This window comes from Dryas octopetala, chromosome 4 (assembly GCF_963921425.1).
Source record: "Dryas octopetala chromosome 4, drDryOcto1.1, whole genome shotgun sequence".
NCBI lineage: Eukaryota > Viridiplantae > Streptophyta > Magnoliopsida > Rosales > Rosaceae > Dryas > Dryas octopetala.
In genome coordinates, this window is record NC_141369.1 from 20052373 (window position 1) to 20079115 (window position 26743).

The 26743-nt window shown below is 33.8% G+C and overlaps 4 protein-coding genes across 4 annotated transcripts; all 4 read right to left on the minus strand.

The window, feature by feature from the left end:
- Positions 1–1308: 1308 nt before the first annotated feature.
- LOC147287867 (zinc transporter 8-like) lies at positions 1309–3007 on the minus strand. Its single transcript, XM_086239131.1, has 3 exons — positions 2298–3007; positions 1979–2128; positions 1309–1817 (listed from the first exon to the last, which is right to left on the minus strand). The coding sequence occupies exons 1-3, from the start codon at positions 2916–2918 to the stop codon at positions 1512–1514; spliced, it is 1077 nt and encodes a 358-aa protein (XP_086095257.1). The 5' UTR covers positions 2919–3007; the 3' UTR covers positions 1309–1511.
- An 8693-nt stretch (positions 3008–11700) lies between these two features.
- On the minus strand, positions 11701–13730 carry LOC147287868 (ferritin-2, chloroplastic-like). Its single transcript, XM_086240959.1, has 6 exons — positions 13398–13730; positions 13179–13262; positions 13038–13098; positions 12794–12881; positions 12300–12397; positions 11701–11799 (listed from the first exon to the last, which is right to left on the minus strand). The coding sequence occupies exons 1-6, from the start codon at positions 13502–13504 to the stop codon at positions 11701–11703; spliced, it is 537 nt and encodes a 178-aa protein (XP_086097085.1). The 5' UTR covers positions 13505–13730.
- A 4051-nt stretch (positions 13731–17781) lies between these two features.
- LOC147287869 (choline-phosphate cytidylyltransferase 2-like) lies at positions 17782–22061 on the minus strand. The gene is made up of 8 exons (XM_086241557.1): positions 21745–22061; positions 21069–21182; positions 20759–20854; positions 20468–20510; positions 20226–20381; positions 19987–20067; positions 18391–18489; positions 17782–18295 (listed from the first exon to the last, which is right to left on the minus strand). Exons 1-8 carry the CDS (start codon positions 21909–21911, stop codon positions 18035–18037), a joined length of 1017 nt encoding a protein of 338 aa, XP_086097683.1. The 5' UTR covers positions 21912–22061; the 3' UTR covers positions 17782–18034.
- Positions 22062–22928: 867 nt separating this feature from the next.
- LOC147287870 (putative pectinesterase 8) lies at positions 22929–25062 on the minus strand. The gene is made up of 5 exons (XM_086242004.1): positions 24668–25062; positions 24386–24557; positions 24077–24283; positions 23250–23509; positions 22929–23134 (listed from the first exon to the last, which is right to left on the minus strand). Exons 1-5 carry the CDS (start codon positions 25060–25062, stop codon positions 22975–22977), a joined length of 1194 nt encoding a protein of 397 aa, XP_086098130.1. The 3' UTR covers positions 22929–22974.
- Between the last annotated feature and the right edge of the window lie 1681 nt (positions 25063–26743).

Sequence of the window (26743 nt, forward strand, 5' to 3'; positions counted from 1 at the left end):
GATCTGACTTTCATAGCAATTCCCTTACCTTGGAGACACAAGAACGTGCACAGAAGTTGTGGTTTGCGTTCCACAGCAGTTGGGTTGATTACTGCACATCGAGGCCGTAACATCGAGGTGGTTACACTAATTCAAGACACTTCCGCACAATAAGTAATCTGAACTAGAGTTTGATTTCCAATTGGCATTTGATTTCCAATTGACATTCGATTGCTGTACTAATTGCTATATAAGATGTCAACTGTTACATTACGGAATGTAAACTATAGCATTGATATAATTATAACAAGAATCAATGAGGTCATGGATTTAATCAATCCTTAATCTAAAGATTCAGAAAATCATGGATACATGTTATGTATTAGTGCAGATACGTGTTGGTGACTAATTATATGGTTAATGGTGAAGAAATAATGAGGTCACGATTATCATATATCATGCTGGACTTCGTTTTGGAATACTAGTAGGGGTTAATTTGCAGGATTAGGACTGAGTTAACAACCAGAAATTGTAGTGATTTGAGTTGTATCGGAAAATCCCAAGCATTAATTGCGGAGTGTTGAAAGAATGTCGACATAACAAGTAGAATAGAAGGGAAGAGAGTGCATTCACATGAGAGTCAACGCTTAAAACAGAAAAAATGACCCCAAAATGACGATATTGTGTGTTATTTGTATTTAATTCAATTCATTCATTGAATCCCTTTCAAACTGGTGAAGTTGAGACCTTCACAATCTGTGTTTTTTCCTTCTCGATCTTTTTCTTTGGGGCATAGCATTAATTAATTAGAAAAATCTTTTATTGATTCTCTTCTAATATTGAAAAGAAAAAAACTATTAGACCAATAATTAGTTGGATATGAAATTGTACAAAGTAAAAGAAAAATAGTCAAATACATAGCCGTGGTCAATTGGAGGAGTGGATTGGAGTATAGATTGATTTTATATCATAATCAACACCAAAATAAATCTATAATATGCAAAGAAGCTCAATACCCTTATAAATACTTAAAATTGTGCAAAGCAAAAGAGAAATAGTCAAATAGATTGCAGGGCACAATTCCAAGCAAAACATACTTGTCAAATAGGAGTAATACGAAGCTTTTTATCAAATGTCTTATATTGTGGGAAAAGCGTTCTACCATTGAAACTGCAATCCCCACAAGTTACTCACAACTGAAATGGTATGGCAGTAGTCCTTGGAGACAGGCTTAGATGGCTGAGGTTGGATCAACTTGGGATAAAATTTAAAATGCAATTTTAGTATCAGAGGGAAAAAAAAACATAGTAGAAATAAAACGCAAAATGATGAGTAAGCTAGTCAGGTGATTGAGACAATAACTGTTGCAGAATTTTTCGACTGCACAAATAAGTGACTGTATTTCCTTTACAGAAAGTTCTGAGATTTAAACAAAAATACTAATTGGTGCAAACTAAGGAGGGAGGGAAACAAAAATTCAGAAAAGAAGAAAGTAAATGACCCAAGAAGCAAAAATAATCAACATCTCTGGTTTAAGCCCATTTGGCCAAAAGGGACATGCAACCAGCTCCAAGAAGAAGAGATATGTTAGAACCAACTTGAAGCCTCCCATTGCTCTGCATCTTTGGGTTCATAAAATCAGCTGCTAACAAATCAACAAGTGACATGTAGATTAAGATACCGGCTGATGCTGCATTAAAAACGCCTTCAACAATGAGAGCAGTTGGGCTATTTTCATCATAAACATTTGATATTCCAATACCAATTGCAATTCCAACAGGGGTTGTAAGAGAGAAGAACAGTGCCATGATTGCAACTGCTCGAGACTTGAATTTCGCCTGCAAAAGAGAAAAGAACCCAGAAAATGAAAAATGGACCCTTTCAACATGATCCAGAGGACCAGAGCTTAACTTAACTTATAGTATCAGATTCAAAGATGATTATTTAGAAAAGAAAAGGTACTAATTAAATATATAGGTAATTGGGGACATATGAATACCTGTACTATGCATCCACCAAGTCCCATGCCTTCAAAAAATTGGTGGAAGGTCAAGGCAGCTACAAGAGGCTTTATTGTTTCAGGACTTTCAGAAGCACCCAATGAAATTCCTATAATCACAGAATGCACAACAATCCCCAACTCCAAAACCTGCAACACAATCAAATTCATAATTTTAAGATAAAATCACCACACAATCAAATATATGAGAAGCACTCGAGTTTTTAATGAAACTTTTTATATGCTTTCAATCAAAATGCACTAAAAAAAAAGTATACTGATTAAAAGCACATCCTACAAAAGCACTCCCAAAACGTACCTGTGAGATGACTCGGTGCCTAAGAAGTTCCGATGAAGGCGAAGAGTCAACAGCACCATGAGCATGACCATGAGTTGCATGAGTATGAACTTGCACGTGACCCTCGTGCTCTCCAGCCTTCTCCTCATCTCCATTCTGAGGCAGAGCCTTGTTGCTGATGAAGTGAGACCTACTGTAATAAGAAGTAGCAGCAGAATCCACCATCAAAGTCCCAATTGCAGCCACCATGGCCACAAACCCAGTGAAGGGGAACTTCCCCCAAGGGTTTTCCTTGAGACATGGATTTGTCAAGTTGTCGAAAGCATCCGGGAGCACGTGGATGAACCCGGTAGCCAATATGACCCCGGCAGCGAAGGCCTTGATTATGAAGAAGATGTTGTTGTCGGGATGTAAAGCCGGAATGGTCTTCCCAAGAATTGGGATTAAAACTCCGACTGCACCGGCAAAAAGTATGGAAGCAATCGCGCCGAGTTTGTATTTGAGGGCTTCGCTTTTGTTGCGGTCTCCATCTTCACCTTCATCACATGTGCACTCTCCATAAGCCAAGGTGGGGAGTATAAGGAGGATGCAAAAGAATGCAAACAGAGTACTAATACTATGATGTTGTCCAACTTTTTTCATTGTAAAATTGAATCAAACCAAGAGGTCCGAAGTTTGATTCCCTCCACACTCAAAAAAAAAACGAGTGATCAAGATCAGAGCTCAGAGGAGAAGAGAAAGAAATTTAAAGAATTTGAATGGCCTGGGGTGCTACGACTCCTACTTATGGTGTCACATTTACGTAGGAGGGTGTAGTGTTTTTGTGTCATTGTTGTGGCCCCATAGGATTGAGATTGACTATGGGGGATTGGTTAATTTGGGTCGGTGACTTCAAGGGATTAAGAGAATAAAGAAACAATGAGGTCATGGATTTAATCAATCCTTAATCTAAAGATTCAGAAAATCATGGATACATGTTATGTATTAGTGCAGATACGTGTTAGTGACTAATTATATGGTTAATGGTGAATAAATAATAGTAAATAATTATAAATCACCTAATTCTACTTTAGTTAATTCATAGCCTCCAATCATTTTTATAGTTAATTAATAACCCCTTATTTTACTTAAATTTTGTCTAAACCCCCTAGTCAATGGATATATAGCTACTATTGACTTTTATTTTTGTTATAATTCCGATTGTGCCCCTTCCCAATTACTGCACATGTGCACATCACATCACCCAGCTGCATGATCCACTCACTAACATCACCCAGCTGCATGATCCACTCACTAACATCACCCAGCTGGTGCAGCTTGGTCCAGCGTCATCTCCATCCCATATCTAAAAAATTAAATAATGAGGTCATGATTATCATATATCATGCTGGACTTCGTTTTGGAATACTAGTAGGGGTTAATTTGCAGGATTAGGACTGAGTTAACAACCAGAAATTGTAGTGATTTGAGTTGTATCGGAAAATCCCAAGCATAAATTGCGGAGTGTTGAAAGAATGTCGACATAACAAGTAAAATAGAAGGGAAGAGAGTGCATTCACATGAGAGTCAACACTTAAAATAGAAAAAATGACCCCAAAATGAAGATATTGTGTGTTATTTGTATTTAATTCAATTCATTCATTGAATCCCTTTCAAACCGGTGAAGTTGAGACCTTCACAACCTCTGTTTTTTCCTTCTTGATCTTTTTCTTTGGGGCATAGCATTAATTAATTAGAAAAATCTTTTATTGATTCTCTTCTAATATCGAAAAGAAAAAAACTATTAGACCAATAATTAGTTGGATATGAAATTGTACAAAGTAAAAGAAAAATAGTCAAATACATAGCCGTGGTCAATTGGAGGAGTGGATTGGAGTATAGATTGATTTTATATCATAATCAACACCAAAATAAATCTATTATATGCAAAGAAACTCAATACCCTTATAAATACTTAAAATTGTGCAAAGCAAAAGAGCAATAGTCAAATAGATTGCAGGGCACAATTCCAAGCAAAACATACTTGTCAAATAGGAGAAATACGAAGCTTTTGTTTATCAAATGTCTTATATTTTGAAAAAATATATTTGATATAGAAAGGCCAAATTCTCAATGACTTATCCAATATAATCGAATTGAATCTCAAAGTCATGACTCAGGCAACAATTCTTATTTAAAATATAAAAAAAAGTCATACGACAACTAATTTAATTATTAATGAACAAGCAAAATATATTATAAACTTAAAAGGGTTTTTCAAAGGTCAATGAATGAGAAATGATTTTGTGTATTTGATACATCGTCACATAGTGTAACCAATTAAACGTTTCATAATATGAATATATGTTTTTAATATTATACCCTATTAATATAAATATATTATTCAATAATATTCTTACACGTTAAATTAGTTACATTATATGACAGTGTATCAAATATGTACACCAAATAATTTGAGGCATTTTGACAAACACTTGGACAGAAATGTGTAATATAAAACAGTTTACCTTTTAATGAAATTGTTATACATTTTTTATTCTAAAATAATATAAAATTAATATTTATACAAAATTATTATTCTTATATTTTAGGTAAAAAATGATGAGATAAAAGCAGTATTATTCTAAATAAAAACAACAGTTTTTCAACAAAATCCATCTCATCCCTCAATCGATGCTCTATCAATTAAGTGTCAGATCCGTCGGCAGAGGCACTAGTCTTCAATGTCCTAAGAAACTATGAGTGACACAAAACAAGTTTGACATACTAGCTTTCCAATAATACTGTAGACTAGTAGAAAAGGACTTACCAATAACTTTGAGTTCCTTTTATTAATAACTCTTTACTTGTAGGCTTGTAGCTCTATATTAATCATTAACATACATAATTGGATGGAACATGCTAAATTATATGATAAGCACGATTAATCTATTAAGATTGAAAAGTCCTGCAGTCAGTCAACCCTAGCTAGTGCGCTTCTAAGTCCTGGTTTGCTGCTGATAAAGTGATCAATGCACTCTCTTCCCATAATGCTATATATATATATATATATTTTTTTTTTTTTTTACTTTTATTAGCAGCGAACCAAGACTTAATGTTATATCAAGCTCGATCAGGTGTGGATCTTTACACCATGTAAATGTCTCACACATCGAATATTCGGTGCATGTATATATATAGAGACCCATTTAGGTGCAAATGTCCGCACCCAATGCAATTGCTCGGTAGTGTAACATTTTTGCAATTTTGAGCACTCAGTGTTAGTTTGATGACATTTATGTTGTGGTTCTGTTCAAAATTTCAAAACTAAGTCTTAACATAAGGCATCCACTAAGGTCATTCTATACCTTAGGAGGAGATGGGGTGATCTCATCGAGGTATACCCTAAAAAACAGACAACAATACTACCAAACGCTCGGTGACGCGTTCGCACTTGATTATTGATTAAAGAGTCATTATTGCAAGTGTTAATAGAATTTATATATTTGTCTATTTATTCTATCACAATTAAATGTCTTAATAGTTTTCGATTTATTTAATTTTTTATAAGAATTATGCTTGTATAAAAAATTAGAAAATAAAAGACTTCAATCATCAAAATTACAATAGAGAGTGAGACCCTAATCATATCTCATCTTGTTTAAAATAAGATATACTTCAATGAAAGAAGCTTCTATATATATATATATTAGACAACTATGTTTAGCATTATTGTAGATTGAAGACACTTCAAGTATTTCCTCTGCAAATTAATCAACCGCTTGATTGATCGCCTACAACTTAAGCATATATATAATGAAGGCCTCTTTGGATTAGAAAAAACTGGAGGTTTGATACTTGTTAATTAACATGGGATTTTAGGATCTAACTAGATCAATTAAAATGGGATTAATTAATTATTTGAGAAGAATATATATATATGATCGGCCACTGAGAGAAAGAGATGAATCGTGATGATTACAATATACATGTGATATATAAACTAAGAGAAGAACTTGCCTGCCCCCGTGTTAGGGGGACAGGTGGTGTCACAAGAGAGAAAAAAAACAGAGAGAGAGAGAGAGAGAGAGAAAGAGAGAGAGAGAGGAGAGAGATAGAGAGAGAGGGATGCCACAAGTTGAAATAGGGGGTGCAGGCAAGTTTTATTCATAAACTAAAGAGTTAGCATGACAGGGCTGAATTCAGAGAGGTGATCGAGGTGATGACACATCAAATCATATATATAGATTGGTTGGGTGGAGTGGAGTGGACTGTGGAGTACGATTTATTCTCCTTTCCACGAAGTAACTAGTAAGTACTCCTCAATTAATTTCTTTCTTTTTGATTATATGTAGGAACGTTCTTCTTTGTTGGTTGACTTGCTACAATTTATGCCACTATACTCACCAACCTTTTCTCATATATATATATATATATATATATATATAGGAACAGGTTCCTTCTGTTGAGGTATACCTCAACTTATTTATGTTGAGGTATGACCTTGTTGGGGCCCACACGAGTCGTTTTGTGTCGATCCGAACCGTTCGCAAGGATCATCTTCATTGATAGATCATCCTTGCAAAAAATTAGCCAAATCGGATATCATTTGCCTATCTAACTTTGATAAAACAAATGGACGGTTTCATCGAAAATATTTGGTTCGTCCATTTATTTGATCAAAGTTAGATAGGCAAATGATTTCCGATTTGGCTAATTTTTTGCAAGGATGATCTATCTACGGAGATGTAAAAATTGAACGGTTCGGATCGACACAAAACGACTCGTGTGGGCCCCAACAGGGTATACCTCAACATAAATAAGTTGAGGTATACCTCAACAGAAGGAGTCTGTATATAGGAATACTTTAAAATTAAACAGTTTGTAAATTAATACAAAATTAATTATATTTTTGAGTCAACTACATAACTAATGTTATAGTCCGAACCATCAATTATTTAGGCTCTACTTCAAAGATCATTATTACAAAAAATCAACTAAATCGAAAATCATATACTCATCTAATTGAGATCAAATAAATAGACGATTAGTATTTTCGATAAAAATATATAAATAGTTGTTATTATAATTAAATGGCTAAATAACTTCCTATTTTGTAGATTTTTTACAGAGATGATCTTTGAAGTATGGCCTAAAAAATGAACGGTTCGAATTTTGAGATTACGTTGTGTAGTGGGCCCAACATGATGGTTAACTTTATATTAACTTACTAACCAATTAATTTTAGAGTATTATTGTATATATATATATATATATTCAATTGTTGAGTTAGCTGGATGGAAAGGCTCTAGATTTACCTACATTTCACCAAAATTTGATTCCCTTTTTTTCCAATTCCAAAAACAAATATATGTATATATTCATACTCATGTGCAAGTACTCTGCAGATATATATATATATGGAAAATGATCCATAATATCATATTTTTTATACAAGTTTTTAATGAGCCCATTTTATATAGGATTTTAATGATTCGAATGTTTATTTTTTAGGTCTCTATTATATGATCATCTTTAAAAAAAATTAAGTAAATCGTAAATTATTTACCCACAAATATTAAATGAATTAATTAATTTGGGCTACACTTTACCTATTATTTGTAACATGTAATACACCTATTTATAATATTTAACAATTAGGTCACTTTATTGTAATATCTAGGTTAGTTGGCTTCACTCCACTCTCTCCCACCCTCCAAAGCCAAAGAACATGCCAAGTTCCTCACTATAACAATGCCCAGAGAGTTATCAGGGAAGCCAACTTCACCCCCATGCCTTCCTTATCAGTAGCAGGTTTTTGATTTTTTTTGTTTAACTCAGTTTCTGAAACTGCAACTTGCAGTTTCACCTGCAGTTTCTGAAACTGCAACTTGCAGTTTCTAAAACTGCAGTTTCAGTGGTGTAGAACACTTGATATGGATTCTTGATTTTTGTTTCTTTAGCTCAGTTTCTGAAACTGCAACTATACAGTTTTTAAAACTGCAGTTTCAGTAGTGTAGAATACTTGATATGAGTATTTTCTGAAACGCTAAATCCAATTATGTAGAGAAGAGAGATAAAGGGAGAGGGAGGGAAGAAGAAAAGAGGAAGAAGAGAGGGGGAAAGAGAAAGGCTCTGATACAAACGGAGACCATGAACGCCCAGATTTGTAGAAGATGGCCCGCAAAGAAATTATAAGGCTTTTGGTGTGTTTTGAGTAATAAAAAAATGTATCAGTACCTAATAATTAATAGACTCATATTAAATAGTCAATAATTTAAATATTTATTTTGTTGACAATTTAATCTTTATAAATAAATAACTTAACAAATAAACATATATATAATTGTACAATGAACCCAATAGGATAATTAGTTTTGTATTAATTTATTAATCAGTTAATTTTAAAATATTTATATATATATAAGGACCATGTGAGGTGCGTGTATATAAGGACCATGTGAGGTGCTACACGCATATATATGTATCGCTGTCAGATCCGGAGATAAATGAAGTCGAAGCTAAGGCTGTAAGCCAGGGTCAAGTTGCATCTTCACTTCCAAGTATTTTCTGCCCAAATAATTGAAGTCAAGTAAATTTCATACTTATTGCATGGACTAGAGGGAAGTACCAATATCAACACTAAATTTTAATCTTGCCTTCAGTATTGCAAGGGGAACGAATTGTTAATTTGATCTAGAAGCTAAGGGCAAAGTACAAATTTTTTAATTAGTTTCTAGATTTTTATTTTTATTTTTTAATTTGAGATAGAGAAGAAAAATTGAGATAGCAATTTTTGTTTTATGTTTTCTCTTTTGATTCTTTCTCTACTCCCTTTAATTTCTCTCACTTTTTTACCATGTATTTTCTCTCTATAAATATTATCAAACGCCCCTCAAGTTAATGAGAGCAGTTTTGCTCACCCTCTTTAACTCAAGTGTATGCTCACCTCCCATTTAAAATGCTGCCATGTGTTTAAAAAACTAATCATGAGTTAATATATTATATTTAATTATTTTTAATATTATAATGATGAAAGAGAAAAATAATTTGACAGCTCTTTTCTACTTTTACCCTTATCTTTTATTACTCAACTTTTTTTCACTTTTTTATTACCCATTAATTTCTCTCTTCTTTTTTATTTAATTATTTCTAATAATTTTTGAAATAAATTAAATAAAAGAGAAGAAAGAAGTTAATTATTTCTAATAATATATATTGTGCCGATGATGTTACTGGAAATAGCACTAGGAACAATTGATATATATTATATATATATATGAAAATCGAAAAGCCCACTGATATTTGGTGGATGCATATGAAAATCGAAAAGCAATTATAGTTTAAGACTATAATCATTAATCATTGGGTTTGGCATTCAATCAAAGGAACAACAAAACTCTTTCAAATCTTCCAAGCTTTTCCAATCGATATATATTTAGAAAAGAGAAGAGAGAAACTTATTTAGAAATAATTAAATAAAAGAGAAGAGAGATGTTAATGGGTAATAAAAAAGTGAAAAAAAGTTGAGTAATAAAAGATAAGGGTAAAAGTAGAAAAGAGCTGTCAAATTATTTTTCTCTCTCATCATTATAATATTAAAAATAATTAAATATAATATATTAACCCATGGTTAGTTTTTTAAACACATGGCAGTATTTTAGATGGGAGGTGAGCATACACCTGAGTTAAAGGGGGTGAGCAAAACTGCTCTCTCAAGTTAATAGCAAGTTTTAGGACTTGGAAGTACATGAACATGCTGTATGTGCGCCCCTAGCTAGTGGTGAGTGCTTGTGTTCGAAGTGGTTTTAGTCTTCTAAAACTAGAAACAAAAGCTTCAAGGCACATTATGTTTGGATGTTTGACCATCGTCGACCACTCGACTTGCATTTTGGAATAGGCTTATTTATTAGTTTGCTCTCTAAAAGTAACTTCAATCCTTACTTTATCCCTTAAGGTTTTTTTTGGTATCACATCATTCTTTGAAATTAATTTTCGTGTATCACTTTATTCATTTTTTATTTTTACAAATTTTAAAAATTAATTTCTGGACTCTATTAAAATACACAAAAAATTCCTACAAACTTGTCTTGACTAGTTCTAATTTACTATGGAATCAAATTACCAATTTTTCTTTTAAGAGTTTCCAAAAAATTTGGGAAGTCCAAATTTATTTCTATAAAATTAAAATAGTTTCCTTTTATAAAAATTCCAAAATTTCCGTAAAGTCTCGGATGAATTCTAAAAAATATTTTGGAAATTACCAAAAACTTGATTTAGAGAATTCTTTCGAGAATTTATGAAAATTCTAGAATTTTTCTAGAATTTATTTTATAAAGGAAAATTTATTTTTCTCTAAGACCGAGAGGTTTTTTGGGTAGCAAGTGTTCACAAGAAAGGTAATGTTATTGTTTAGAAGACCAACGGTACAAACACTACAAGAAAAACCTTCATATATATCAGTGATAAACCGATATCTATTTAGGTTTCCAACCGATATAATGCGTGCCGATATCTATTCTCCCATATTACATATCGGTTATTCACTGATATATATATTATATTAGATATCGTATTTGTTTGATAATCCGATATGATATACCATCATTGTTATCAGATATTAATGATTTCTGATATCTTAAAAAATACATTCCGATATGTAAGATACTTATGATATCATTAGTAATTTTGAAACCGATATACAAAATGTATTCAATATCGTCTTGGTATTTAAAATCAGATATAAAATGAGTATAGCATATCGGTTTTGTAATTAAAATCTGATATAAAAGATGTATAACATATCGGTTTTGCAATTAAAATCTGATATAAAATGTGTATAACATATCGGGACTGTAATTAAAATCTGATATAAAAGTTGTATAACATATCGGTTTTGCAATTAAAATCTGATATAAAAGGTGTATAACATATCGGTTTTGTAATTAAAATCTGATATAAAAATATTATTTAGATATCGGTTTTTTTTAAAAAAAATGATGTTGAAACTTCATTCCTTATCGTTGCATTTTTACATAATCTGATATGCAATAGGCTTCTGATATTGATAAAAACTAATTAGTAAATATCCATCCACGCAACAATTACTAAGCTTCTACACCATAATTCAACTTAAATTCTTCCATTCATATAAATGAATCCAACATCCAAACTCAGTAATGAAGTTAACAAAATAAGATTACAAATCCATATAGACTTATGGATAGCCCTCATCATTTATACCCCAAAATCACTATCCATCTCTAGCTAGCTAGATCCTAATTAAACACATGCCAACATGTACAAAAATAATGAAGGCATAACAGTGCAATTCAGCTAGGCCTAAATTCTGCCTATACAAAAGATTTGAATGTGAACTAGCTAGTATATATCTTCATATCTACAACAAAATGCTCAAAAAGTTACCAAAAACATGCATGTTAGTCTAAATAAAATTCATGGAAACATAATCTCCCCATTCAACCCGGACTTCATCTATTTGTTCCTGTGTGTAATTGCTCCTCTTGCTCTTCAGGTTACTCCACTGAAAAACAAGAAAGAAAAGTGCATTAATTAATAAGATTGCAGCAAGGATCCCAAAGTATTTAAAAGTGCATTCAGCAAGGATCCCAAATGGCATTAAAAAAATATAGGCCAAAAGCATGAATAAGATTGCAGCAAGTATTGAATTTAGATGGCTGCAATCTTATGTAAGTTATATATCATCTAAATTTATCTGATATATTGAATTCAGATGGCCTACATTTCGTGCATTCAGCAAGGGCTTTCAAATGGCTGCACATATATATGATTCAAAAAATGGATCATGCAAGTATAAATGAGTAGTCACAGTATCAGCCTAGCTAGAGTTCAGCAATAATGCAAGTAAAAAATAATGGAAATAGAAGAGAAATGCAGACCATCAACCCAAACACACTCTTTAATGCACACAGCACCAACCCAAACACACATACACAGAAAAAATTAAAAAGATGCAAAGCCAGAAAACAAAGTCTTAAAAACCAGCAACAAAGTCTTAAAAACCAGCAACAAAGTCCTAGCTAGCTCAACAAAGTCTTTATGGTGTAGGTTGAGCAGCTTTTCATTTGTCAGTTTCTCTAGAGACAATGCAAGCTCCATTGCTAAATCAAAAAATAAGAAGAGTTTGAGCTCACTAATAACAATTATACATAGCATGTTAGTCCTTGAATGGTCCAATGACAGAAAAATCATCACCACAAAACTCAAATATTTATCTATATTTCGTTCTGTCATTTTTCTTTATCTATATTTCAGCACAGATTTAATGACATATTTCACATTTTTTCACTGTTAAGTAGGTATCCAAATTTCTTCAAACCTCAAATATACTGTGCTGTGAATAACTTAAACACGATTTCATGCAAGCACATCACTCGAGAAATAATTTATGTAAATCCTAATTGAGTAAATTATAATTTCGGGTCTAAGGGACAAAATGTTATTGTTAAAGAGTAGCTCTTATCACAAATACACAAGCGAGGGCCAATGAAACTAACCATATAAAGCATCTCCTTTCTGTGCGTGATCAAACTCAGAGAGGGGCATCAGTATAGACTGCAATTTCACTCTTCCACCACGTATATTCTGAGAGTTACCCAAAAAAAGAAAAAGAAAAAAAAAATATATATATACACATATATAAGGAATTCAATTTGATAAATGAGAAACTGAATTTAAAGCCTACAGTGTACCAAAAAACACATAAAGCATTATATACTATATAAGAAATAAACCAAACACCTGGTATTCCATAAACTTCTCAGCATGACCCCTCTCTTCCTCACTCGATTCCTTGAAAAATCTGTATAGAACGAAACTGTAAATAGCCAAATCATTGTAAAATAACGCTAAAAAATAGTTCAAAGATTTCCAAGAAATTACTTTGCAAGACCCCTGAGTGCGACATTATCCCTGTCGAAGTAGGCATACATGGCATGGTAAATGTACAAGACGTTGTATTCCACACTAAAATTCCACCACCAAGAAACAAATAAAACGTTAGAAACCAGAGCATATAAACAAACATAACCCAATGTGTAAATTAGTCCAATGTGTAAGACATAAGAAACTTAAAGACTTAAGTAATACATAGACACTTACATAGAGATGCTTCCAAGTTGGTGAATTCCAGCAAGGAAAAACCAGAAGACACCGAGAAGTAGAAGAGCTCCAAAAAGAGCCCTTAAAACCTTGCTGCCACTCTCCATATATGTCTTTGTAACCCCCTCTGGCTCTGTTTTTACCTACTGGATTTCCACTCAAGCATTATGGCTGGCCATTTTAAGAGGGGATCATACAGAGCGAGTCACCAAAAGACCAATAGGGGACCTCACTACCCTCCTAACCCTTACGTACTCCAAGTTTGTAAAAGACATAGAGCCTGGAGCTAGCCTATATAACAATGAGGATAACAATGAGGACTGAGGAACCACCTATATAAAGTAATAATTGAAAATAAAAAGAAGGGTCTGATGCAACTTTTCATTCAAATTTAACAATAGTTCATTAGATTGGCACTAAGTTTCAGATCAGCATATGTTCGACTTCATAATATACTTGTCTTAAGTTGTCTAAGCGAAATTTCCAATATGCCCTCAAATTATGTGAAATTTCCAAACAGGATTTAAAAGCCACAATAAAGGGGTCAAAGAAATGAAAAGAAAAGAAGGCAATGCTTTAAGAGAACTAGCAATTAAACCATCAAATAAGCAATTATTTTGATGCAATCAATTCATTACTGGACTAGCGGCTTTTCTGTCCTCTAGTCAGTTGCATCACTGCTAGGCATCAGTCACATGAATTATGGGATAGACCATTTATCACAAAAGCATGCGCTATTCTACAGGAAAATATGTTCTTATAGAAAAATAAAAGTTTAATAAGGTGATGTGAGTACAGAATAATCCACTAAATTCAGTAAAATAGAGGAAAAATATACAAACTGGAACAGGCAAGCAAAAAAGATAAGTACATTATTTAGCAACTGCCTTGGCCAAAAGATGAGTTGCTTTACGTCTTCTATAGATAAAATATGTTATCTATTAAAATCTACCCTCTTATCATAACACAAGAAGAAACACAAGAAGAGTATCATAGGGAGTTTCCCATTAAACCAGACTCATAAATATCAATAGCACCCCTAGCATTCTAAGAATACACCCTGATAGTGACAGTTAAAGAAGATGCCATTGCAATCCAAGTGGGGGACCATGCCACAGGTCCTACAACATAACACCAAGTGTACAAAATAATACTGGAATCAGAAACATCAAAACCCGAAAAGAACTAGTTGTGTTCTAGTACAAACCTGCAAACTGTTATGTGTCTCATATGATTGAAAAAATTATCCAGTCCACAGTGACTATTTACAAAACTGATATGTATTAGAGTGTGCCCAAATGAAATTATATTTGGTGATAGAGACATAAAGAAATGCTACCATAATTGTTTCCTGCTTAATGGTACTTTAAAATCAGCTTTAACTACTTCGATTTAAAAGAATTCTCCTTGTTACTTTCAAGGCTAGGGACGATTAATTACATCAACAAATCCTTAATCTTTAATGCATGACTCCCTTGAAAGAACCATGGTTCAATGATACATGTCGGGCAACTCTTTCAATTATAGAAGATATAAGGTCCACTAAAGGTCCCAACTCTTTCTTAAAAAATAGGTACATGTGGAGACTGGAGTCTATCAATTGACTGGTGTCCATCAATAGCAATTTACCTTAGGGGTCCCAACGTCCAATAATCCCAATTGGTTTCTCAAAGGTTGAAAGAGGGAGGGAAGAGGTAAAACGAGGCAAACATTAGCTATGGAAAGATCATGACTAAAAGATACGCAGATAGTTCCTGATATGAAGAAAAAATGCAATTCATAATACATCAAAATCATTTTAAAATAAGCTGGACATCTCACAGATCTTGTGAGATGCCACTCAATCATAACTGCCCTTTCAATGACAAAGATAGGAGAATAAGTAGCAATACCTAGAACTTGAAACATATAACCCCCAATCCCAGACCTAAAAGAATTAAAAATTTTCGGAAACTAATAGTAGAGAAAATTTGTCTAAATTCAACCAAAATTCCCAAAAATAATAGAGAAAATCAGGCTTCCGAAGGAAGAGTATAGCAAGCAAACAAGGTGAATAAAAAACACAAAAAGCAAGAGCGAGAGAGAGTACCTGAGAGAGCTCTCGGAGAACAGAGTCGGAGTTGGATAGGTGTTACACAAAAAGCTAGACGACGGATACTAGGCGATGGGTGTTAGACGATGGGTGATAGATCTCGTATCATTGGTCCCGAGGTCTCGTCGTTGCCTTCCATCATAGAGAGAAAGTGAAACCCTAGGCGATGGGTGATAGACCTCGTATCATTGGTCCCGAGGTCTCGTCGTTGCCTTCCATCAGAGAGAGAAAGTGAAACCCTAGGCGATGGGTGATAGATCTCGTACCATTGGTCCCGAGGTCTTGTCGTTGCCTTCCATCAGAGAGAGAAAGTGAAACCCTAGAATTTGGGGGTTTTGCAATTTTGGATGAGTGAATCGTGTTTAGGAGGAAGAGAAAAGAGAGATAGAGGGATCGAAGGAGAATTTGGTCGATCTGAGTTTGGTCTCAATGAGCGAGGGTGAGAGGGAAGGAGCTGAGTTTGGTCTGATGGAGTCTGAGTGAATGTGTCTGCAAGTGAAGAGTTCTCAAGCCTTTGGGAATTTTTAAGAAGCAGGATCGATGAGGTAGAGACCTCATGGATTCTGGTCTGGGGGTTCAGTGAGGGTTTGGGGAGATGAAGATTTGGGGGCCGACTGAGAATGAGAACGAGAGAGAATGATCGAGTGAGAGAGACGGACTGAGTGAGTGTGAGCGAGGGTAAGAGAGAAGAGAGCGCGATGGGAATGTGTGTGTTTTGTGAGGGATATCGTGACTGGGCTGGGGTTAGGAACTTAAGTTGGGGAAAAAATTCTCCGTGTTTTTTTTAGGTGAAGTATAGATATCAGATGGTGTGGCTTACATATCGATTTTAAAAAAATCTTAATCCAAATTGTAAAATTTAGATATCGGAAACAAAAATTGGTGATATGTGAATGAGTTTAGATATCACTTAAAAAATTAACTGATATCTAAAACTCTATAATATCGGTTAATGTAAAAACTGATATTAAAGAAGTGATGTCTATGACAGTTTTTCTTGTAGTGAAACCTGGTATTTTTTGGAGTTTGAGAGATTATCCTATGAATTTTCAAAGAGTCTATAATATTTTAATTTTATGGAAACACTTGGATGAAAAATTGGCAATTTTACTCCATAGTAAATTAGTACTAGTCAAGGCGAGTCTGTAGGAATTTTTCGTGTATTTTCCTGAGTTCATAACTACTTTTAATTAATTTTCAAAATTTGTAAAAATAAAAAGTGAATAAAATAATACACGAGAATTAATTTTAAGGGGAAATGTGATACAAAATAAACCTTAGAGAGTAAGATGAAATAGTAAATAAGCCTTTGGAATATTGGCATGCATGTATGTGCGCCCCTAGCTAGTGGTGAGTGAGTGCTTATGTTCGAAGTGGTTTTAGACTTTTAGTCTCCTAAAACTAGAAACAAAAGCTTCAAGGCACATTATGTTTGACCAACGTCGACCACTCGACTTGCATTTTGGAATATTGGCATGCATGTATCTACTCCAAGTCCTAGGGGGTCCTACATTTGATAGAAATCGTAGAATTGAACACCAATACAAAACTGACCATTCGTCTAATAAAAAGCTTTCCTAATACTCTCAGAACTTTTTCCCAGTAATGTTACATCTATATACAAGATATTTCATATATGGGTCCAAATTAATTGTATCAATCAAAAATTCCAAAGAAAGAGAAAAGGAAGACACTTATTCAACTTAGACTTGTATATTAGATTCTAAAATATCAAGAGAATTCCACTCGAACTTATGTGGAAACAATAAAAATAGAAGACAAAATCGATCTCCCGTTAAAAAATAGGCTGAGTAATGTTAAATGTACGTACCATATTTTTTATACCACATGAGAACAGAAAAAGTGGTACATAATTTATCACAGTTTGAAACCAAATCTCCAATCTTTAACATGAGATGTGCTTCCTTGCACATTGACTACAAGAGTTGCTCCTTACATGATCATTGTTCCCGTAGGATGAAACGATAGAGTTCATATTCTACTCTATTTAGAAATCATGTCTATCCAAACTTTCTCAAACCAATCTTAAATATCAAGATGAAATAAAGCGTTAAGAAAAACGGTTCAATACTGTGCACTTAAATATTTAGGTTTTCATTTGTACTAAAAGAAAGACAAATCAAAAGGTTGACATCATATGAATCTTTGCTTTGGGTTGCTAGGAGGGGAACGCAAAGCACAATAAGAAAGCGTTGTCACTTACAAGCTTCTTTACATGGGCTGGTGGCTAAAAACAAAAACACAAGTTCAAGTCGGCCAAGATGGCAAGCAGAAATGCAAAGACAAACAGCATTGTGATTATATCATGTGTAACTGCGTTTAATGTAATGAAGGAATTCTAACCAAACTGGAGATGAACAAAAAATAGAAATTACACCACATGTTTCTAGTTGAGTTCCCCTTTGCAAACCACAGGGAATCATGTTTCACAATCCAAAGCAACTGTATAGTATTTTACACAACTCCATGAACAAGCAGCAATGGTGCAATGACCAATGCATCCTGCAAGCATGGAAAAGGGTACCTACTTTTCTTTCTCATCCTTTTCCTTCTCATTCTTGTCTTCCTCATTCTTCTCATCTTTCCCATATACCTCGTCATAGTATTCGTCATCATCGTCATAATATTCTTCATCATCATAATATTCTTCGCCATATTCACCATCATCGTAATATTCTTCATCACCATCACTATTATCCCCCTTACCATTTTGCAGCAGAAATTTTGAATCTCTTGACTGCTGCCCTCTTAAGCGCTCTTGAATTGTCTCTCTGATGGCTGTGCCCTGAGACACCAAAATGATGGAATTAATAATAAGACATTTTTTAATCGCATAAATTATCAGTTTATAAGTAATTGGTTATGCATATATTGGCTTACCATTTTATGGCAACCTTCTTCAAACATCTCAAGAAATCCAGCAACCCAGCGATCAGCATTTTCTACCCACTCATTACGATGCATGGCAACAGTCTGAATCTATAATACCAAGTCAGAAATGCACACCAGTCAGAAACATATACAAGCATTGGAGGGTAAGAAAGCAAAACTACAATCTGGTAATTAAGCATGACAAAGCAATCAAGAGGATAGTTGGGTCATAATAACAGAAAGAACTGATAATATGATTGACATAAACTAAACATTCATTAGCATAAGAAGAATCAATGTGAAAGTATTATGCCTTTGATCACAGAGGAAGCAACAAGAACAAAAATGAACCAGAACAGGAAAGAGGAGGTTAAATAGGATTAAATTGAAGCAATTAGCAATTGAAGATGCATTGTTGCTCAGGAAGGCTAGGTTCATGCAACTGTATGATTCTTTGTGGATAAAAGAAAACATGAAAATCTTTATGTTGGCTCCCTTTTCTTATCCGCCACAGAAAAAACCAAAAGCAATCTCTCGCAGTTCTGGAGGGGGAAGCTTTTACTTCAAGATGTAAACCTTTTGCACATGTGTGCACATGTGTGTGTGTGTGTGTGTGTGTCATTAATAAAGATTTGAATTCCATAAGACTTGGTATTAAGTGGATTTCATTAACTCAAGTTCCCAAACAAGGGTGGGAAAGTTTTGCTTCCTTCAACAGTTCTATTACCTAATAATAAAATCCGTCCAGTCAATTTGACAATCTCGCTTCATCATCAAGTAAAAGCCTTTGACAATGTTCTAGAGATCATCTTTGCCCAATAACGGGGTGATTGCTTGATTGGTTCCTTGAGCCATTAAACTTCATGCTTTGCATATGGCAGCAGAGTCTACATTTACAATGATGTGAGCATATGAATTGTTAAAATTTTTGTTACTAGAATAAGCAATAGGCTGTCGACTGGACTTAATTTGTGTTCTCATGGTCCATGCACATTGACAATGGGTATTACTTGATAAACAAAGTGAGCAAAAAACCCAGAAATGCCATGTGAGCGGAAACAACACAAATATAAGGTGTGATTTAAATGAAACTGGAAGCAGAGAAACATTTGCAAATAAATACAAAGTACAAAGATTGTCATGTTCATCGAATTTTTCATCGGAAGGAGATTGAAGAATGTATAGTGGGTTGATAACACTACACTACCTAAGAGTCCAGAACCATACATAGAAGGACTGCCTTTTTAATGGTGGTGAGTTTATAATAAATAACTTAAATCAAACAAGACTACAATAAAGTTAATTACTATTTACTATACTGGTTGTGATTATGGAAACTCAGAAATACAAACACTATACAAAAGTATGCATGCCTAAATCAGTTCCTCCACCTATCTAAAATATCTAAACTGCCTCATTTGAAATTCTTGAACCATTGCAATCAGTAAATTATCTTACCATCCGTATGTCATTTGCATATGCAAAATCTATACTCCATATAGGAAGGTTTATCATTAAGTCTGCATAACCCATAAGTCCATCCTAATTCTCCCATTACATCCTGTAACTACAGTACAATATTGTAAAAATAAGAAATGGATATACCTTTTCTCCCACTTTTTCTTGCTGTTCCTTCACTTTCTCCTGTAATTTCTTCAATCTCATGTTCACCCTTAATCGCTTTTCCTGTTTACATCGAATAAAATCAGAAAGCTAAGATCCTTAACCATGGAAAAATTACCATGTATCAATACATAGGTCAACTTAAGACAAGAACTCATAAAACCAGAATACATAGTTAGAAATGAAATGCAATACATACAAACACATAAACAAAATCTTGCCTTCACATAACTAACACCAAGCTCTTTTCTTGTATATCCACGATCCAAGTTACGCAACACATACTGGTTATAATCTTTTACAATCCTCATTATAATGTCTGATGTCGAAATTCCATCAGTTCGCTTTGTTTCCTTAAACCTCCCAACAGCTTTGACCTATAAGAAAAGAATCCCTTAACAATTATATGTCAAAGAAAAATTTAGAATAGAAATAAAAGAAAAGTACTTTGTCTCAAACTTACAAATTCATATACATCCTTTCCAGCTCCACTGGTATCAGCATAACTGTACAAGACTCATTGAAAAGTATAAAAGATTACATAATCAATGTCACTTATAATAGAAAAAGAGTAACAAATCTGCAATTACTCTCTAGATTGATAAGAACTAACATAGACCATACTTTTCAAAGAATGAAACAGTAAACCAGAAACAAAGATGAAGTATTTTATGATTACAAAAAGTACTTAAAGTCACAAAAATGCATCATAGCACTTAAGCTCAAAGATAGAACTTGAATAAAATATCCTTACGGGAGAGAGTCATGGGCCACGTAGTCAATCTCATGCTTGTCAAGGAATTCTTGATTGATCACCCAGGGTGCATCAGGAATGACTTCATCCACCCACCTACAGAAATAAAACCCAATTTTGATATTCTTGATTAGTGATTACACAACTCTCAGCAATTCTATTGTATAAAATGCGTCATTCATATATATAATATATATATATATACATTTATAAATCATAGTATTAACCGAAAGAATTTTTTCAAAAAATAAAAGGAAATTAAAATTTACAAGGTGGGGATGGAGAACAAAGTAACAGAGAACATTCATACTTGCAATGGCGAAGAGATTCATAACGTTCGGACTCTGTCATAACAGTTTTGCCTTTAAACTTGTGAGTGGTTTCATCATTACAAACACCAACGAGCAGATAGGTGTTGGGGAACCTGATTCACAATTTGAACTTATGAGAAAATTGCACACAAGCATACCACATGATCATATCAATTTCATAAGTAGCAATAGTAACAAAAGAAACAATCAGATAAAAATATAAACCTCACACCGTATTTCTCTGTTTTTAGCCTGATAATGACGTCTAGAAAGAAATCTTTCGTGTTTTACCTAGGAACCGTCTTTATAAATATTCAAACACTTTAAGCTTACAATTCCACACAAGCCTAAATAGCGTATACAAATCCAATAAGCTTGTTAGCTTAACCAAACTAAGGCATGCTTGTATAAGGGAAAACATAGATTAATCATCACACGGATTTCATAGCATATGCAAATATTAGAGCAAAATAAAGGGTACCCACAACCCAGATAACTAAACACATAAAGCTTACAAATTGCACGAAACAAACAAAGTAAACCTCCCAAATCAAAGCTACCCAGATTCAAAAATGAAGAAAAACACAGAACCAAAGGCATACAAGCAACGATTACACTGAAACAAAAACAAAAAGAGAGAGAGAGAGAGAGAGAGAGAGAGAGAGAGAGACAGACGATTTCTTGGCTTGCTCGAGCGAGCGAGCGTGACCGAAGTGGAAGAGATCGTAGATCCCATCGGCGTAAACACGAACAGGGCGGTCGGTGATATCAGTATTCGAATTGGAATGGGTATTATTACTAGTGTTGTTACAACAAGTATCTTTGGGCTCAACCTCTGCCATTCGAATCCAATATGGCAAACTGGAAATGGGTTTTACCTCTGCTCCTTTATTTTCACATTCACCACTACAACCACCACCTCCTCTGCCTCGCTTCTCTCAGCAGCTTTCATTTCTCTTCTTTTCTCTGTTTGTTCTTTATTTGTATTCCCCTGCTCCCTGGTAAATTGTATTGCCTCAGAATATGCGGTAATTTCGCTTCCCCTTTCTATTTACTTTCTCTTTTTTTTTTTCTTTTTTTTTATAGTGATAAACCATTAAACCCATCCCCAAGGTAAGGACTAAGGAGTGTCAAAGTATATGTGAGTTTTGAGAAACATATTATCCCAAACAGAAAATTTTCTTTCTGACCCTAAGGTCCCTAACTCTATTTTCAATTTTTCTCCCTACTTTTTTCATAATTTTTGTATTTGTGAAAAACAATTGAATTTTAAAATATTTCTCATAAATTCATAAACTAGTCTTAAAAGATAGAGTGGCAGGGTAAGAAAATAAATATCACTAAAAATTAAGGTTTTACAACTTTAGATGTCGTCATTTTAATTCGAAATCAACGTATATATTTATCATACAAGAAAACTCAATTCAATTATTTTTCAAAAAATCTCTATTTAATTAGGTCATACTATGCCATTTTTCTAAATTTTATAATTAGAATGCTAAAATCTATAAAATTAAATTTATAACTTCTTTTCAGTTACACTAATTTTATAGCGATGTTCAGTTACAATATATTAAAACTGAAAAGTTAATTTTCAGTATCAACGCATGGTATAATATCCTTTGAATAATCAGTCATACCATACATTGATTCATGTATAGTGACATATAGTATTGCCGACGTCGAGTTCTTTTTCTACTTTCCACACATCGATTGATGATTGCAAATAATATTCTTATCTTTTGCTTAATTTTCAATCTACCATTGAGACCCAAGCATATTCTAGCTTGTTAATGAATGTTGCGAATGTACTTGTTTTGATACATTAATTGCTGTCATGTATGAAAGAATGAGAATATATAAACTATAAATCATATTACGTACATTGAGAGAGAGGGTAATTAATTAGAGTTGGGTTGCAAGTTGCAACCAATCGTCACCATCAATGAAAGACACATTAAGGAAAGGAGAAGCTTGTGTATCATTGAGCTTCTGCACATAAGGCGCACGCATGCTCATATCAGCTCCTGCACCTGAGCAGTTGTATTCTCCATAGAATATAGTCCTGCATATATTAATCACGTACGTACATTAATTATAATTAAGCATGCTGCATGCATGCATGAGATTAATCATCGAAATTGATGAATTGGTTAATTGTTTAATTAATTATAACGTACTGGTCTCTTGCAGGGTCATTGAAGTCATTCCAACCTTCAGGAGCTATAATGTCAGTCATGGTTGTGTTGGAGAAAACCACTCGTGAAAAGGGCCTCCATGCTCGACCCAACCACACTCTTCCACTCCCTCCAATAATGCACTTCACGAATGCAAAGCCAGTGTTCTCATCCTGTGAAGCTCTGCCATGCGCTGTCACTGCTCCGTTTATGCCCTTTGTCCCTGGGGCTACTGGGCTTGCCATCGAAATCAGCTGGCAATTCTGTCAAACAGTTTGTGTGCATGCACTGGGTTTTTAGTAGTAATTATTTCAACATAAACATTAATTAGTTTAGGCATCATATTGAAAAGTAGCCCACATTGCTAATTATTTAAATTGTCCCATGCTATTTTGCACATTATTCACATAAATTCTTACATACAACGAGTGTATACAACATTTCTCTCATAATAACTAATTACGTAACTAGTTCGTAAACAAACTCATCAAAGTAAAGAAGACATTATGCATGCAGTAAAGTTGAATAAAACTACTTACAAAGCATATCTCATAGTGTGGTGGGACCCACTTGTATAGCTAGGTAGGTCCCAATTTTATTTGATATGCAGTGCCAATGCGGTACAAAAGTACATATGGTAAATATTTAGCGAAATTTTGTTATATATTCACACTTATTTTCATATGAGTAAACTTTCATGTAATAGTATACACTCATGTTTTTTTCATCTCATTACGTAATCTACTATGTGATAAGAGAGATAGATAGGAGGTAATAGGTAAGTTTTTTTTTTCTTTCATATAGTTGAGTGAGGAGGGACATGCGAGTACCTCATAGAGTGACCTTGCATTGCCAAAGATGAAATCAATGGAACCCTGGATAAAGCAATCCTTGAAGTAATGGCGGCCCCTATCATCATGGAGGGTGTCTTGGGCTCCAAAGAATCCACAGCCGAAAAATGCAGATTGGTCTCCTGATATTCTAATTGCTACAGCTTGAGCTCCGACATCACCAGGGCTTGGAATTGGAGCTACATTCTAATAAGTATCATAACAATTGATTTGAACATGTTAATTAGGCATGTATATAAATTAAACCGTGAAATTAATATTGATGCAATTAATTCATTGCATGCTCACCATGAAGCTTATGTTTTTAGCAACAAAGTTGGCAGCGAAAACTTGAACAGAGCCACTATAAAATGTGCCATGTGATGAATTGGCCGTGTCATTCCAAGCAATTGCAGTCGATGTATACCCTTGTCCTTGAAATGTAATATTTGGCTTGGTTCTTGGAACCATGATTTTCTCACTACATATTTGCAGCATATATGGACCCAAAATAAAATCAAAAACAAAGAAAAAGATAACAAAGGAAGAGTACGAAGGAATATTTGGGAAGCCAATTAATCAATTACTTACTAGTAAATGCCAGTATTAATCCATATTATTGTTCTTTTCTGGCTAAAGATTGGGACTGCATCAACAGCTGCTTGCACCAAAGTAAAGTTACAGCACCCATTTCGATCAACACAAAGATAGGAGGTTGTGTTGGTGTCTGGAGGAGGAAGGCCAGGTGGAAAGTCATCACAAATGGAGCTTATTTTTCCTTCATCATGTTTTTTGTGATGCCTAGCAATGTTGTTGTGTGGGAAAAGAAAAGCAATAATAGGTGCTGATATTGAAGAGGTCGTCAGACCAAGATTCACAAAGTATTTGAGGGATAATGGTGAGTTCTGATCAATGAGTTGTCTAGATGCCAATAAAACTGCAAAAATAGCAACAAAATATGTGAGACATGTGCTTTTGAGACTCATTTTTGTGATTGAAGGGAGAGGGAATGAGGTATATGAATTTAATGGAAGGTTAAATAGACATCCATGCACTTGAAGTGAAAGAATTGATGGAATGTCTTGCAAAGTACCCTGTCCCTGTATATATCTTAAGAGAATTTCCAAACCTACCAAACCTTTGTTTTGTTTAAGACTCATTATATCCAGCCCAAGAATGAAAAAATGGAAAAACAGAGGACAAACATTTCTTTTTTAATTTTATTTGTCACTTTCATTTGCATCAATTATTTTTTTTTTTCCCAGCTATAATTTCCTGTTCTGGTTATGTTATAAGCAAGGTAAACATTCAAGCACAAACAATGTAAGCCTTCAATTTCCAGTAACAGTGTGACCCAATAACGGTGCTCAACAAGTAATCTTAAACCCGACCATCTGCTAGATGCAATTCTAGGTTGCATTGTATTTGCATTAATTATGAGAATGTTTCAAATTATTTTTCAAATAAAGCTTGATTATTTATGACATTACTGACAAACTACATTTTTCTTGTTCTTCAATAACAGCTAGCTGAAATTAGGTGGAAGTTGATCCACTGAACGCCTTATTTGTGTGTAATCATTTTTTAAGATACCTTTAAGGACTCATTTGGTTCAAGTTTTAGAGGTATGAGAATAAGAAATCAATTTTATTTCTACGTTTGGTAAGTGCAAGGATGATAAATGATTTCCTAACTTGTGGAAATCTGATGCACCCAAATTCTTCCAACTTGGTTTCTGTTTTCCCCCCTCTTAGAAAAACATTTACGTATTGCACTTTTTTTTGGCAATTTTTGGTTTACTTTGCCAAAATTACCAAACACAGTAATAAGATGTGCTGCATGCCCTTATATATAATAATTAAGTGGAACGTACGTCTTTAGACTTCCAATCATATGTGATCGACCAGAATATGGCGCATGCTATCTACACAAATTGTTAATAACAAAGTAAAAAAGGTTTTAATTAAGCAGCCCTATTCCTATATATATTGATCAATTTATGCAAGAGCATTGCATATATACGATATCATTGCTTAGTGATCATTGATCTTCTCTGCTCTGCAATTTGCATAACCCACCCAATGTACCCAAATTTGAGGCTAGAGCCATACCACCATGTGTGTATTCTGAATTAAGAAGTTAATGTGAGAAGTAAAGAAATATGAGCATTCATCCTAAAACCAATTGGCAATAGGAGGAGTAGCCCAAACCCTTATAAGCCACTAATAAGGCCCTCACATTTTCAATGTGAGATTTCTCTCAATAAGAAGATGACCTACTTTTTAGACTTTCGTTTAATTGTTTTTTGAATGCAGATTCATTTTGCTAATTGCATTGAAGAAAATGGAAATTCTAAATTTATTTTGCTGGTGTCAAACCCAAAATTTTTTTCAATACAAGAAAATAAGACCCTAAACATCATTTATTAATCCTTAACCTAAACAAAAAATTATTCTAAAATCTAAGCTCATGATCCTTAATTAATTTTTAAGTCCCTAAACAACATTAAAAATCATTATCAAGAAAATAAACAGAAGACCCTATATTTAAAAAAAATAATAAATAAAATAACTTACCTAAAAGACCAAAAACAAAAACATTTATGTGTAAATGTCTTATCTTGAGAAAGAAGATATCATATACATATATATAGCCCAACAGACGAAC